Below are 14,901 nucleotides of genomic sequence, written 5' to 3' on the forward strand. Positions count from 1 at the left end.
CGGTTGAGGCCACAGAAGAATATCTGGTATACATATATTGTTACTATATACATGCTTCATTTTTCATCTTTTTAGGACAGTGTTTCCTGGTGAATTAATACAATTAATACATCGAAGTTTTTATGTTTAAAAACACTGCCACCTTGGATTTAAGTATCATATCAAGTCTTATGTTAACCATTGCAGAAATAGCTTCTGTAGTCATACTTAAGTTATTTTGACCAGTCTACATTAAACTTAAGACACAGGCACTATGTTCAAAAGTTCTATCATATCAAAATTCTCACTGACACCACAAATAAATATGCTTTACTGGGCACTATTATTTATGTCTACGAACAGAAAACACCAAAAATAAATTACCCTTTTTGAGTAACTTGTCCAATAAATTCTCAGCTGTATCTTCAATGTACCAAACAACAGCATTTCTGGTTAGATTTGGATTTGAAACTTAAGAATACATTGTGTGACTCAGTAGACACTTTTTTGTAAAGCTGTCATCTGTAAAAGAGCTAATGCCTGGGCAATCTTTTCCTTTAATATATAACTACGTAACTGCATTTTACAACAGGATTGCTTATTTTATTCACTTTCCAAAATAAACCCAGTTGAAATTTCAGTCCTCTTTTTGAATTATTTTTCATTACACAGATTTTCTAGGTACTGGTTGTAGTTTGTACTATATTTTGCTTTATAATGGGCTCTTAGGTTGTATTCATTGATGCAAACACACTTTGCATATTAAACACAGAATCTTTTTTACTTCTATCAGAAAGGAATTTATTCTTTCCATTTTCTTGCAACATCTTCTCAGTCTAGCTTTCATTCTACTTTGGATAGAGATGTGGGTGCCATATTTTATTTTCCTCTTATATCTGCTATAATAATAACATACAAAAAAAGATAAATGACAACTTGATGTACAACATATGGGAAAAAATAAGGAATTCTGGGGACTGTGACAAACTGGAGAACACACGCCCTATGTATGAAGGTGGCAACCACTACTTAGCTCCAACTGATCGTTGCTTAGTGGAAATACTGGCCAATTGTTTCCAGATTTTTCAACTTTTGCAAGAGAAATCAGAAAACCATATATATATATTTCTTTATATATATATATATATATAAAGAAAACCAAATTTTTATGTGAAATTTCCTGAATGTTAAATGTTGGCAAATAATTCAACTATATGCAACACATCTCTCGCCACACCCAGCCCATAGTCCACCACTTTGTAAACTTTTTCTAGTGATTAATTGCTTTGGAACGTAGTATTGAATGTATTCCTTCTACTACAGTAGTAAAAAGTGTGAGCTCTGCAAACATGTTTAAATTCCGCTCTGCTCCTTCCTAGCTATGCAATTGTGGGCAAATTACTTTTTCTATCTAACCCTCATTTTTCTCACCTGCAAAATTGAGTTAATCAAATTACCTTAGAGGTATTTCATAATTTATAATGTAAAGAATTTAGAATAGTGCCTGGTACAAAGCAAGTATCAGTAAATGTTAGCTTTTGTTACTTAATAATGAAAAAATGTATAAAATATCACATAGCCCCCTTTCCCTGGCTGCAAGAAAGTTTACTATTAAATTGAATGCTTTACCACGGCAACTATACTAGCCATTGTGTTTTGCATGTTTGCTTCCTCCTTTTCAGGGTTTTGATTTTCTATTTCAATTTTCAGAGCTTTGAATAGAAGAAGTTTCAAATTCTTTTTGGAAGGAGGAAGGTTAAAAACAACCAAAACTTTAAAAAATAAAAATTAAGTTCCATGAAATTTTGTGAACAAGATGAAGGAAATTAGGTCATCTGGCTGTATAATTAGGTGGATTTATAACAGGTTCAACGATTGTACACTAAAAAGTATCGATTAATGGATTGATGCTAACCTGGAGATTAATCCATGCTGCCACGAAGGTTCTGGCCTCAGTTTTGCCCTGTTTATCAAACTATCTGTAGTTAGAAAACTATAGCTTGCAGTCCAGCTGCTCTGCTTGTTTTTATGAATAAAGTTTTACTGGAATAAAGCCACACACATTTGTTTATGATTAGTCTATGGCTACTTTTGCACTACGACGGCAGAGTTGACTAGTTGTGCCAGAGACTGTGTGACCCACAAGCCCAAAGTTTATACTTATATCTTACCCTGTAAGAAAAGTTTGCAGACCCCTGAATTAGATGAAGACAGGTGGCAATACCAAATTTGAAGATGACACAGACTGGGAGGAAGAGTTAATATATTGCATGATAAAATTGAAATTCACAAAGATCCGAACAACTGAAAAAATAGGCTGTAGCAATCAGGCTGAAATTTAATAGTTTGTAAAGCATGGTTAATGGGTACTTAACCATAAAAGTCGAGGATATGAGGCATCAAGAGCAACTGACATTGTAAAGATATAGTTTCAAGAGTCCAGGAAATTAACCACATGATGTAGCTGCCAGAAAAGAGCTATTTTGAATGTTGTCTGTATTAAAAGAAATAGAGGGTCTAAACCAGTGCTGCCCAATAGAACTTCCCTGTGATAATAGAAATATTTTAAATCTGTAATGTCCAATAGGGCAGCCATTAGCTACATGCGGCTATTTGGATTTGATACGTGGCTAGCATGAAGGAGGGACTAAATTTTAAAAATTATTTTTGAGAGAGTCCTGCTCTGTTGCCCATGCTGGAATGCAGTGGCACGATCATAGTTCACTGTAACCTTGAACTGCTGGGCTCAAGTGATCCTCCCACCTCAGCCTCCCAAGTAGCTATGACTACAGGCACATGCCACCATGCCGGCTAATTTTTTAAAAAATATTTTGTAGAGATGGGGTCTTGCTATGTTGCCAAGGTTGGTCTCAAGCTCCTGGGCTCAAGGGATCCTCCCGCCTCAGCCTCTCCAAGTGCTGGGATTCTAGGTGTGAGCCACCGGTGCCTAGCCAAAAACTGTCAGTCTTTAGAGAAAGGGAAATCAATTCTGTACCTTTCATGATCCATCAGCAGTTTGGCAATGTTCAGACAGAAGTCTAAGGGCATGTCAAGATGTAGTATTTCCATGACAGCTAACAAGATGAAAAAATGAAATAATTATTATCAGTTTCATTTTTGAGGAAGCTTAGCTATTTTCAATAATTGTCCTCTATTCAAAATCTACTTACTAAATGTTTGCCATATACCATGTTTTGCCTAACAATTTATCAAAATCTTCTTTTAAAGTATTAACATCCAGTGCTGGAGAGTGTCATGATACAGGCACTCTGGCACAGATAGCAAAGTAATCTGGTGCAATCCTTTCGAAAAGCAACTTGGCAATACTATATGCTAAGAACACTGGGGTAGAGAGTTTGCTATCTGAAGTCAAACAGATCTAAATTTGAAACCACTTGCTACTTGTATAGCCATAGGCAAGTTAAGCTCTTAGTTTTGTCACCTGTAAAATGGAGAATATACCACCAATTTCTCAGGGTTGTTGAGAGCATTAACTGAGGTAATGTATGGAAATTATATAGCAAAGAACCCAGCACTTAGTAAGCATTTAATAAATGGCAGCTGCTATTATTATTCCCTTAGAGAAATTGTGCTTCTGAAAAGTCACCTGGAATAAATATGGGGAAAATTTATGAACAAAAATATTAAAAGCAGTGTAGATTATGATAATAATAGAAAAGAAGTATACACTGTATATCTATTACAGGGTAGCAATAAACTATTGTGCAACCATTAAAATTGTTGAGTATGAAATAACATGGAAAAAAATGAATATACACTGATATGAAAAATGTATAAGATCAGTAAGTGAAAAATTAGAAAGCAAAGTTTTATGTACTATACAGTTACAATTCTGTAATAAAAGCAAAATAAACTAAGAGAAAAAATACTGGAAATAAGTGATCAAATTTCTAAAAGTGATTGTGTTTAGATTCTATTTATTTGACAAATATTTAATGAGCATATTATCTGTACCAGGCATTGTGCTTTGTGCTGAGAACCCAGCAGTGGATAAAACACAACAAAAATTCCTGCTGTCAAGGAGCTTCTAGTGGATGGTAGGACCATGAGAACTTTTAGTGTTTTCCAAAAATGTCTTAAATTATTATGTGCTATCTTTTCATGATGAAAAATGTTTATTTTTAAATGTCAATCTTTCTACTACAAAAAATATCAGTGAAATAATGCCAGCAGTTAGGCTGACCATTTTAAGAGTAAAGTATTTTCACCAGCAAAGCAACAAACAGAATATAAAAATGCAAGTTTCATATATTCTTTCAATGCAACAAAGTAAAAATCTAGTATTTTTAAATACAAAAAAACTTGGATTTGGATTAGCCTCCTAATCTGTAATCAAACAATGACTGACATTACAACTTCAGGAGTATCTAGATTGAGTTAAGTAAAAACAATCTGTGAATAAAGAACAATTTCATTTTAAATTCTGCTTCTTACCTACATTTGGATAAACACTGTCATGAGGAATTATCATCTCAAACTAATCTACTTCAACTTGGTGACTCCAATAATCTCTCTGGTCTTCCTGTGTTGTCTTACTTTGAGTAAGTGTATTCTTTCAGTTGGTTAGTTGGTTTGTTTATTCCCCCAATGCAAAAAAGTAGAGTTGTCTTCCTGGTTTCTAACATTTTTCAACCTGTGTATGCTGAGGTGATACTGTTGCCTAGAGATGCAGAATCCCCAATACATTTGAGCTTCTGAGGTCTCTTAAGTGATTGGCTAAAATTCTAGAGGCCAATGAAAGATTCAGTAGTACTAAATTTAGGGCTACTGCCAAATTGAATTATAGTTCTAACTATAACAAATTGTTATTATTTTTTGGATTATCAGTAACTATACTAACATATAATTTTGTATAGTACAAATAATGCAGCCTCTAAAGATTACTAAAAAGCATATACAACATTAAAAGAATTAGAATAAATAGCTTTTATGACTAAACAAAATTGAAATGTTAAGGGCTAGTATGCATAGTTTTGCTTCATGTAATGCATCCATATAGTAGTAATAACAGTAATAATAATAACTACAGTAATAGGTAACATATATTACACACTATGCACCAGGTATGGTGTTAAATGCTTTATACACATTTTCTCATAAGATTCTCAAAACAACATGATGAGGTAGATAATAATAACACCTCTTTTGCTAAATGAAGAAACAAAGCAAAGTTAAGTGACTTGCCCAATGACCCACTCTTGTGCAGCATACATTCTGGTCCTTGGAGAGTTACGAAAAATAAATAGCAATGTTTATAAACAAGTAATTATAAAAATCACAGAATTACAAAGGCTTTTCCCATTAAGAAGTAATCTTTCTTCATGGTGGTAGACAACTTCAGAAGGGCTGGGTAGCTACAGTTCTCTGCTGGACTAAAAGAAAACTGATTGCTTTTATTCAGCTTTTTTAAAAAAAAAAAACCTTTTAAATTTGCTACTATTTTTTCTTCTTTCTCTCTTTTTTCCTGGGTGACAATATTTTCCCTTTCCTGGGTGATCATTTTCCTTCTCAGCCACCATCAAATTACACCTATTGTTAGTATACTACAAAAGATCTCATATTCAACAAATTGTAGTGATGTTTCAAAATGGTGTGCTCTTCACATATAGAGATCATACCTTCAAGGAGTTCTTCATTAGATGTTTCGCCTTTCAAGAGGATTTTCATTTTTAGGAAAAGCCCAGTAGAATTTAAATGTTCCTATTTTAAACAAGGAAATCACAATGATATTAAAATTGTGGAATGTAAAAGACAATTTTCAAGTAATTGCCTGCTTTATTCAACCCTCTTGGGATAACTCATAATCAAAGGAAATCGAAATTACAAAAGATTATATAATAGCATTCTTTCTATCCCTGAGGATATTTCCCAATATTTTATTCAATCTAAATGAAATAATATATGGAAAAGAACATGTAAATATTTCCAATGAGTGACAAACATTTAATGACAAGATTAACACTTAAACTGTACAAATCTCAGGCCATATTCTTTGTAAGCAAAACCACAAACCAGCTAATTTTATTTTCTTTTGAGATTTTAACAACTAAGGTCCTTTACAAACAATGGTAGAATAAAATAGAAAACGTATTGTCTTTTCTATAATATATGCCTGTCGTGTTTACCATTAATAACAACGTACTATGAATGATGTTTCTAAATCATTGTTAGTTGGCCCTAAGCCATCTGTGATCTTCCCGGTTGCACTTTTATCTTACAGGGTACATCTTTAAACAACTTTCTAAGACTAAAAGTACAGTCTAGGCCCACAGAACAGAACTTTTCTCTCTACAAAGCCAATTAACCTCTACATGAACACTGTACTCATTAGCTCCATGCTCTGCACATAATTACAGGTATTCATGTGTGAGATGCCTTAAAAATAGAAAGTTGGAGAAAGTAAACACTGATATTAAAAGGGCTTGCAAATATAGGTGACACTAGTACAAAGAATAAACTGAAGTTGTCAATTTTGATTTATTGCATTACCATCTTTCCTACAGGTTTGTTGAAGTATGTATTGGGTTCAATTCCCTTTTATCTTCAGAGACATAGAGGTCTTCCAGATCTTGGCAACATCTGTTTTCCTTGAGTCTGCTATTCTCTCACAAGTTTAACATTCTGGTTTTTTTTTTTTTTTTAAACCATAGAATTCCAGATATGATTTTCACTGATTTCATTACCAAACAACTCCAGATAATGGGCATTTTGCTTCTATTATCATCGGGTCTTCACTTCTATGAACACTTGCACTGTATATTGTCCATCCTTATTGTCTCTTAAAATACACTTTCAGAAGTCATGAAGATTGCTAAATCCATCAGCTTTCTCCCTACTATCAAAATCCTTGTCTTCTCTGTAACTTTTCTCACCATTATTTTTCATTCTTCATAGGTTTATTTGTTTGTTTGTTTGTTTGTTTATGATGGAGTCTCACTCTATTGCCCAGGCTGGAGTGTAATGGCACAATCTTGGCTCACTGCAACCTCCACCTCCCAGGTTCAAGCAATTCTCCTGCCTCAGTCTCCCGAGTAGCTGGGATTACAGGCGCCCTCTAACACATCTGGCTAGTTTTTGTATTTTTAGTAGAGATGGGGTTTCACCATATTGGCCAGACTGGTCTCGAACTCCTGACCTCAAGTGATGCACCTGCCTCAGCCTCCCAAAGTGCTGGGATTACAGGCGTGAGCTACGAGGCCTAGCTGGTTTTTTTATTTTTCTGAGACAGAGTCTCACTCTGTCTCCCAGGCTGGAGTGCAGTGGTACAAACAGGGTCTCACTTTATTGCCCAGGCTGGTCTTGAACTCCTGGGCTCAAGCAATCCTCCTGTCTCAGCTTCCCATTGTGCTGGGATTATAGGCATGAACTACCATGCCCGGCTCCCTTCCTCAGATTTTTGTTTGCTAATTTTGTTTCTTATCATCAGTTACTGAGAAACAGGCTCCAGGTACAACAAACATACAAGATAAGTATTTTGAATCTTGTTTTGCAGGCCCAAATAAAGTTAAGTAACTTACCCATGGTCACACAATTGGTAAGTAGTAGAGCAGAAATTTGAAATCAGATCTCTCTGACTCTAAAGGACATAATCTTTCCATTATAATATGCTGCCTCCCTTGAAGCTCTATCATGGCAGGCATTACTACACTATCTGAATATTTTGCAAGCTCTAAAGATAATGTATTCACTTCTAGTGTGAAGTGTATCATACACACACACATACACACACGAGTATATAAAAAGTATGTATGTGTAATGTATATGTAAAGTTTACAGAATAATAATAAAACAAACACCCGTGTCCTCACTACCAAGCTTAAGAAACAGATTATTGCCACATAAGAAGCCTCAAATGTATCCTTACCCATATGCATCCTCCTCACTTCACAGAGGTAAACACCACCCTGAATTTTGTGCAGTGATTTCCTTGCTTTTCTTTATATATACACAATATATAGTTGCTATGGACTGAATGTTTGTGTCTTTCTAAAATTCGCATATTGAATCTCTAAACCCCAATGTGATAGTATTTTGAGGTGGGGGCTTTGGGAGGTAATTTGGTCATGAGGGCTGAGCCCTCATGAATGGGATAAGTGCCCTTATAAGAAAAGGCATGAGAGAGATGACAGATGATCTCTCTCATCTCATCTCTCTCTCTCTCTCTCTCTCTCTGCCAAGTGAAGATATAGAAAGAATGTGGCCATCTTCAAATCAAGAAGAAGGCCCTCAGCAGGAACCGAAAAGGCTGGTACTTTGATCTTGGACATCTCAGTCCCTAGAATTGTGAGATATAAACTTCTGTTGTTTAAGCCACACAGTTTATAGTATTTTGTTATAACAGCTCAAGCTAGCCAACACAATTATTTAGCTATGCCTACATTTGAACCTCACTTAAACAGAATCATAAAGTATCTAAGTTCTTCTGTGACTTCTTTCATTCAAATCATGTTTTTTCAGATTCATCCATGTTGATATGTGAAACTTATTTGTTTTCATTACTATATAGCGTGGTTCTCAAAGGGTGGTCCCTGAATCAGCACCATCTGGGAACTTGTTAGAAATGCAAGGCCCATCCAAAACCTACTAAATGAGAAACGCTGGGAGTATTGCCTAGCAAATTGTGTGTGCGTGTGTGTAGGAAAATGTGTAAAATAATTATTACTGATTTGCGTTATGGAAAGTTTCCAATTCAACATGAATTCTATTATCTGTTTAGTAAGGTAATAAATGAGCAAACTGTGTTTAACAGACATTCTAGGTAATACTTACACAAGCTAAAGTTTAAGAACAACTATTGTATAGTATTCTGTTATATGAATAAATCACAATTTATTTGCACATTCTACTTTGGACGTTTAAGCTGTTCCCAAAGCAATTGCTATTATGAACAATCCTGGAATCAGCATTCTGTATACTTTTCCTTGCACACAAATGCTAGCGCTTCTCTAAAGTATACACCTAGGAGTGAAGTTGCTGGGTGGTCCAGTATGATCAAATTCTATTTTATCAAGTAACGTCAATCTGTTTTTCAAAGTGGTTGTACAATTCTCGAAAAACTAGGAATGAAGGGAGCTTCCTCAACCTGACAAAAGGCATCTATACTAAACCCACAGCTAACACCATACTTAATGGCAAAATACTGAAAGCTCTCTTTCTAAGATTAGGAAAAGACACTGCTCTTGTCAATTCTATTTAACATAGTAATGAATGTTCTTGCTAGAAAAATTAGAAAAGAAAAAGAGACAAAAGGCATGCAGATTGTAAAGCAAGAAGTAAAACTATCTTTATTTACAAAAAATAGGACTTTTTTTTTTTTTTTTTGAGACGGAGTTTCCCTCTTGTTGCCCAGGCTGGAGTGCAATGCACAATCTTGGCTCACTGCAACCTCTACCTTCTGGATTCAAGTGATTCTCCTGCCTCAGTCTCCCGAGTAGCTGGGATTATAGGCATGTGCCACCATGCCCGGTTAATTTTGTATTTTTAATAGAGATGGGGTTTCACCATATTGGCAGGGTTGGTCTCAAACTCCTGACCCCAAGTGATCCACCCGCCTCGGCCTCCCAAAGTACTGGGATTACAAGTGTGAACCACCGCATCTGACCGGAAAATATGATCTTGTATACATAAAATCCTAAGGAATCCATTAAAAAAGCTATTAAAGCTAAAAGAACAAGTACAGGAAGATTGTAGGAGATAACATCAGTATTTTTTCAATTAATGGCATTTCAATATACTAGCAATGAACAATCCAAAAGTCAAGAAAATAATTCCATTTATAAAAGCATAAAGAAGCAATAAATTTAACAAAAGAAGAACAAAACTAACTTACTGAAAACTACAACACAATGAATAAGTGTTCCTGGATTTGAAAACTTAATTTTGTTAAGATAGCAATAATCCCCAAATTGATCTGCAGATTAAATAAAATCCCTATTAAATTCCCAGCTGTCTTCTTTGCAGAAATCAACAAGCTGATTCCAAAATATGAAAATGTTAAGAGATTCAGAAGAGCCAAAACAATTCTGAAATACAAACAAGTCGGAGGGCCATACTAGTGGATGTAAAGCGGTTTCTCATTGTGCTTTTAATTTGCATTCCCTGACAACTAATGATGTTGAGTATCTTTTTGTGTACTTATTGGCCACTGGTACAAATTATTTGGGGAAATGTCTGTTGAGCTCCTTTGCCTCCTTTGCCCATTTTCAATTGGGTTGTTTGTGTTCTTACTGAATAGTAAGAGTTCTTTTTTATATTATGGATAATAGACACTTAACAGATGTATGATTTGCAAATATGTTCTCCCATTCTGTTGGGAGGATCCTATGGATTGTGTCTTCATTTTCTTGATGGTTTCCTTTGAAGCAAAAAAATTTAAATTTAATGAGACTTAATTTTACCGAATTGTTCTTTTTTGCTTGTGTTTTTGGTGTAGTGTCTAAGCACCTATGCCTTTTATATTTATTTCATTGCACTAATACATTTTCAAAGGTAATTTTGTGAAACAACATAGGCATCCCAAATTTTAATTTCTCCTTTAAAAATTTACTACCAGAGTCACTTCCAGCAGAGATGAAGCAGGATAACTATAGCCTATACCTTCTACTAATTACAACTAAGAACTCTGAACAAGATATAAAAAGCAACAACATGAGGACTCTTAAAAGTAAACAAAAACAGAAAGATTGTAGTGAGGCAACAAAACTCGGAGAAGTGAACCATATGGAGGTGGTAAGTTTCCTGAGTTTTTTTCTTTTATCTAATGGTATAGGAAGTTTGTCTTCTAGCTAAGTTCTGAGTGAAAAATAATAATAATAATAATAATAATAATAATAATAATAATAATAATAAATGTTTGTGTGGGTAAGTTTTTGGTCTGGAGAATTTTTTAATGGGCTCTGCCTTCATGTAGATATGGAGTTCAAATTTACATTACTCATGTGGTCCAAAAACCTCCAACCTGATAAAGTAAAATAAAAGTAACGAAAAAAGTGGTAACTCTTCTACAGCTGGCTGATGTCAATAAAAAGTTTCTCTGTAGGGCCATGCTCTCAATCCAGGTTGAATAGGATTCTAAAAGCTTAACACTCACTGAACATAAATTAACATATCCAAAATTACAAAACAAAGAAGCAAATATTTCATACTAAGCCAGAGTCAGAAGTTCACATGAACAGCGGGATCAAATCGTTTCCAAATAAGTTGCCTGTTTCCCATGATAAAGCTCAACAAGATTTATAGTATTACAAAAATATCCAGCAGCCAAAGATGTAAAATAGTTGGCACCCAGTGAAAGACAGAGACAGGCAAAAACAATCAATAATGGGGAGATAATAGACAGAAACTAATCTAGAAGTGACATAGATATTAGAATTAGCAAAGAAAGATGTTAAAAGAGTAAGTATAACTATATTTCATATGCTTGAAAATTTAACTAGAGACTTGGAAGATATAAAAATAAACCAAATCAAACTTATAGAGATAAAAACTACAAAGTCTGAAATGAAAAGTATATGGGATGAGATTAACAGATGATTAGACATTGCAGAAGAAAGATTAATGAACTTAAAAGTCATAGCAATACAAAACAGTCCAAAATGAAACAAAAACAACAAATTATGTTTTAAATGAAAAGAGTGTAAGTAAACTGTGGCACAACTTCAGGCAGCCTAATATATAGTTAATTAGAGTACTTGGGGGAAAGCAGAAACAAAAATTAAAGAAATACTGAAACTTTTCAAACATAATGAAAATTATGCTCCTAGACATCCAAAAGCATGAGAAACATAAATAAAATTACTTAAAAACATAACATCAAGTTGCTCAAAACCAATGATAAAAAATCCAAAACTGATCCAGAAAAGAAGAAACGCTATATAAAGAAGAACAAACATAAGAATGGCACCATATTTCTCAACAGAAACAACAGAATGAGAATACAGTGGAGTGAAATATTTAAAATACTCAAAAAAAGCTGTCTGGTTCAAATTCTGCACCTGGAAAAAATATCATTCAAAAAACAAAGGTGAACCTAACACTCATAATGATATCTACTGTTAAAAAATAGAAGATAACAAATGCTGATAAGGATGTGAAGAAATTGCAACCCTTGTGCACTGTAGATGGGAATTTAAAATGATACTGTTGCTACGAAAAATAGTATGGCTGATATGCAGAAAAAAGAAACTGGACCCCTTCCTTACACTTTATATAAACATTAACTCAAAATGGACTAAAGACTTAAGTGTAAAACCAAAACCATAAAAACCCTAAAAGAAAACCTAGGCAATACCATTCAGGACATAGGCATGGGCAAAGACTTCATGACTAAAACACCAAAAGCAATTCCAACAAAAGCCAAAATTGACAAATGGGATCTAATTAAACAAAAGAGCTTCTGCACAGCAAAAGAAACTACCATCAGAGTGAACAGGCAACCTACAGAATGGGAGAAAATTTTTACAATCTACCCATCTGACAAAAGTCTAATATCCAGAATCTACAAGGAACTTAAACAAATTTATAAGAAAAAACAAACAACCCCATCAAAAAGTGGGTGAAGAATATAAACAAACACTTCTCAAAAGAAGACATTTATGCAGCCAACAAACATATGAAAAAAAGCTCATCATCACTGGTCATTAGAGAAATGCAAATCAAAACCACAATGAGATACCATCTCACGCCAGTTAGAACAACGATTATTAAAAAGTCAGGAAACAACAGATGCTGGTGAGGTTGTGGAGAAACAGGAACGCTTTCACACTTTTGGTGGGAGTGTAAATTAGTTCAACCATTGTGAAAGACAGTGTGGCAATTCCTAAAGGATCTAGAACCAGAAATACCATTTGACCCAGCAATCTCATTACTAGGTATATACCCAAAGGATTATAAATCATTCTGCTATAAAGACACAGGTACACGTATATTTATTGCAGCACTATTCACAATAGAAAAGACTTGCAACCAACCCAAATGCCAATCAATGATAGAATGGACAAAGAAAATGTGGCACATATACACCATGGAATACTATGCAGCCTTTAAAAAGAATGAGTTCATTTCCTTTGCAGGGACATGGATGAAGCTGGAAACCATCATTCTCAGCAAACTAACACAGGTACAGAAAACCAAACACTGCATGTTCTCACTCATAAGTGGGAGCTGAACAATGAGAACACATGGACACAGGGAGGGGAACATCACACACCAGGGCCTGTCAGGGGGTGGGGGGCAAGGGGAGGGAGAGCGTTAGGACAAATACCTAATGCAGGCAAGGGCTTAAAACCTAGGTGATGGGTTGATAGGTGCAGCAAACCACCATGGCACATGTATACCTATGTAACAAACCTGCACATTCTGCACATGTGTCCTAGAACTTAAAGCAAAATTAAAAAAAAGAAATTGTTTCTATTAATATTTCTAAGTTAATTTTTAAAATTTTAATGTTGAACAAGTTTTTCAGTGTTAAATAACCCCATCCACATGACACAAATTTCAAGAAAATATAGTTCAAGTAAATGCTCTGTTTGAGAAATTTAACATTCTGGTTGATCGAGCTATTCATTTTCATGCTTTCACTCTGCTGAAAAAACCTCTCTAAAGTGTATCAGTATATTTAATTGCCTTATTAAGCAAAACACATTGATCCTAATTGAATCTCTCTTTTTTTATTTTATTTATTTATTTTGTGAGACGGAGTCTTGCTCTGTCGCCAGACTGGAATGCAGTAGTGGCATGATTTCAGCTCACTGAAACCTCTGCCTCCTGCGTTCAAGTGATTCTCCTGCCTCAGCCTCCCGAGTAGCTAGGATTACAGGTGGACGCCACCATGCCCAGCTAATTTTTGTATTTTTAGTAAAGAGTTTCACCATGTTGACCAGAATGGTTTCGATCTCTTGACCTTGTGATCTGCCTGCCTCAGCCTCCCAAAGTGCTGGGATTACAGGCGTTAGCCACCACACCCAGCCTGAATCTATTTTTAAAGGGTCACCAGCCTTTCAGTATTCCTTGTCCAGGAGTGTAGATATATATACATTTTGTTTTGCTTGTTTTAGAGATGGGGTCTTGCTATTATGTTGCCCAGGCTGAAGTGCAGTGACTATTCATAGGTGCAGTCGTAGTGCACTGCAGCCTTGAACTCCCAGCCTCAAGCAAGTCTCCCACATCGGCCTCCTGAGCAACTGGAAATACAGGGATGTGCCACCACGCCCACTTTGTATTCATGTTTTTATGTATGTGTGAACATGAGCTGAAAGTGAACCACTGGAGTTGTTTTTAAAATTAAATCCCATTATTCTGCCTATTTTATCATTTACTTCTTCATCCTAAAAACTCACAGTAGAGAGATCCCTTTCTGTTTCACAGAAAATTTTCTCAAAAATCTCTGGTGTTCAAAGAAGTATATTTGTTTTAGACGGTTCATGCTGCTATAACAAAATACCATAAACTAGATAGTTTACAAACAACAGATATTGATTTCTCACAGTTCTGAAGGCTGGGAACTCCAACATCAAGGTGCTCGCAGATTCGGTGTCTGGTGAGGGCCTGCTTACTCAAAGATAGTGCCTTCTTATGTCCTCACATGATAAAAGGGGTGAACAAACTCCTGTGGACCTCTTTTATAAGGGCAGTAATATCATTCAAGAGGGGTTTGCCCAATGACTTTATCATCTCCCAAAGTCCCCACCTCTTTTATTTTTACGTCCATTTTACACCAAAAAGTCCCCACCTCTTATTATTATCACTTTGGGGGTTAAGATTTCAACATAGGAATTTGCAGGGACACAAACATTCAGATTACAGCAATATTTTCTTTTTTCCTTTCCGTGCTACAGAAGAGATTATAACAATCTGTGAGAGTAAATGCTGAAGCAAATGTCTAAACTGGATTTCAAAATGTGA

General features: G+C 35.1%; 1 protein-coding gene across 2 annotated transcripts in view; it reads right to left on the minus strand.

Moving 5' to 3' along the window:
- TEX11 (testis expressed 11) overlaps positions 1-14,901 on the minus strand; it is a 360,505-nt gene that overhangs the window by 165,400 nt on the left and 180,204 nt on the right. For both annotated transcript variants that reach the window (XM_011992031.1, XM_011992030.1), the window contains 2 exons: positions 5,619-5,700; positions 2,975-3,053 (listed from right to left, as the gene is read on the minus strand). In XM_011992031.1, the coding sequence (XP_011847421.1) occupies positions 2,975-3,053; positions 5,619-5,700 (161 nt within the window). The remainder of the gene's footprint in view (positions 1-2,974; positions 3,054-5,618; positions 5,701-14,901) is intronic.

The sequence above is a fragment of the Mandrillus leucophaeus genome, unplaced genomic scaffold (assembly GCF_000951045.1).
Source record: "Mandrillus leucophaeus isolate KB7577 unplaced genomic scaffold, Mleu.le_1.0 Scaffold401, whole genome shotgun sequence".
NCBI classification, from domain to species: domain Eukaryota; kingdom Metazoa; phylum Chordata; class Mammalia; order Primates; family Cercopithecidae; genus Mandrillus; species Mandrillus leucophaeus.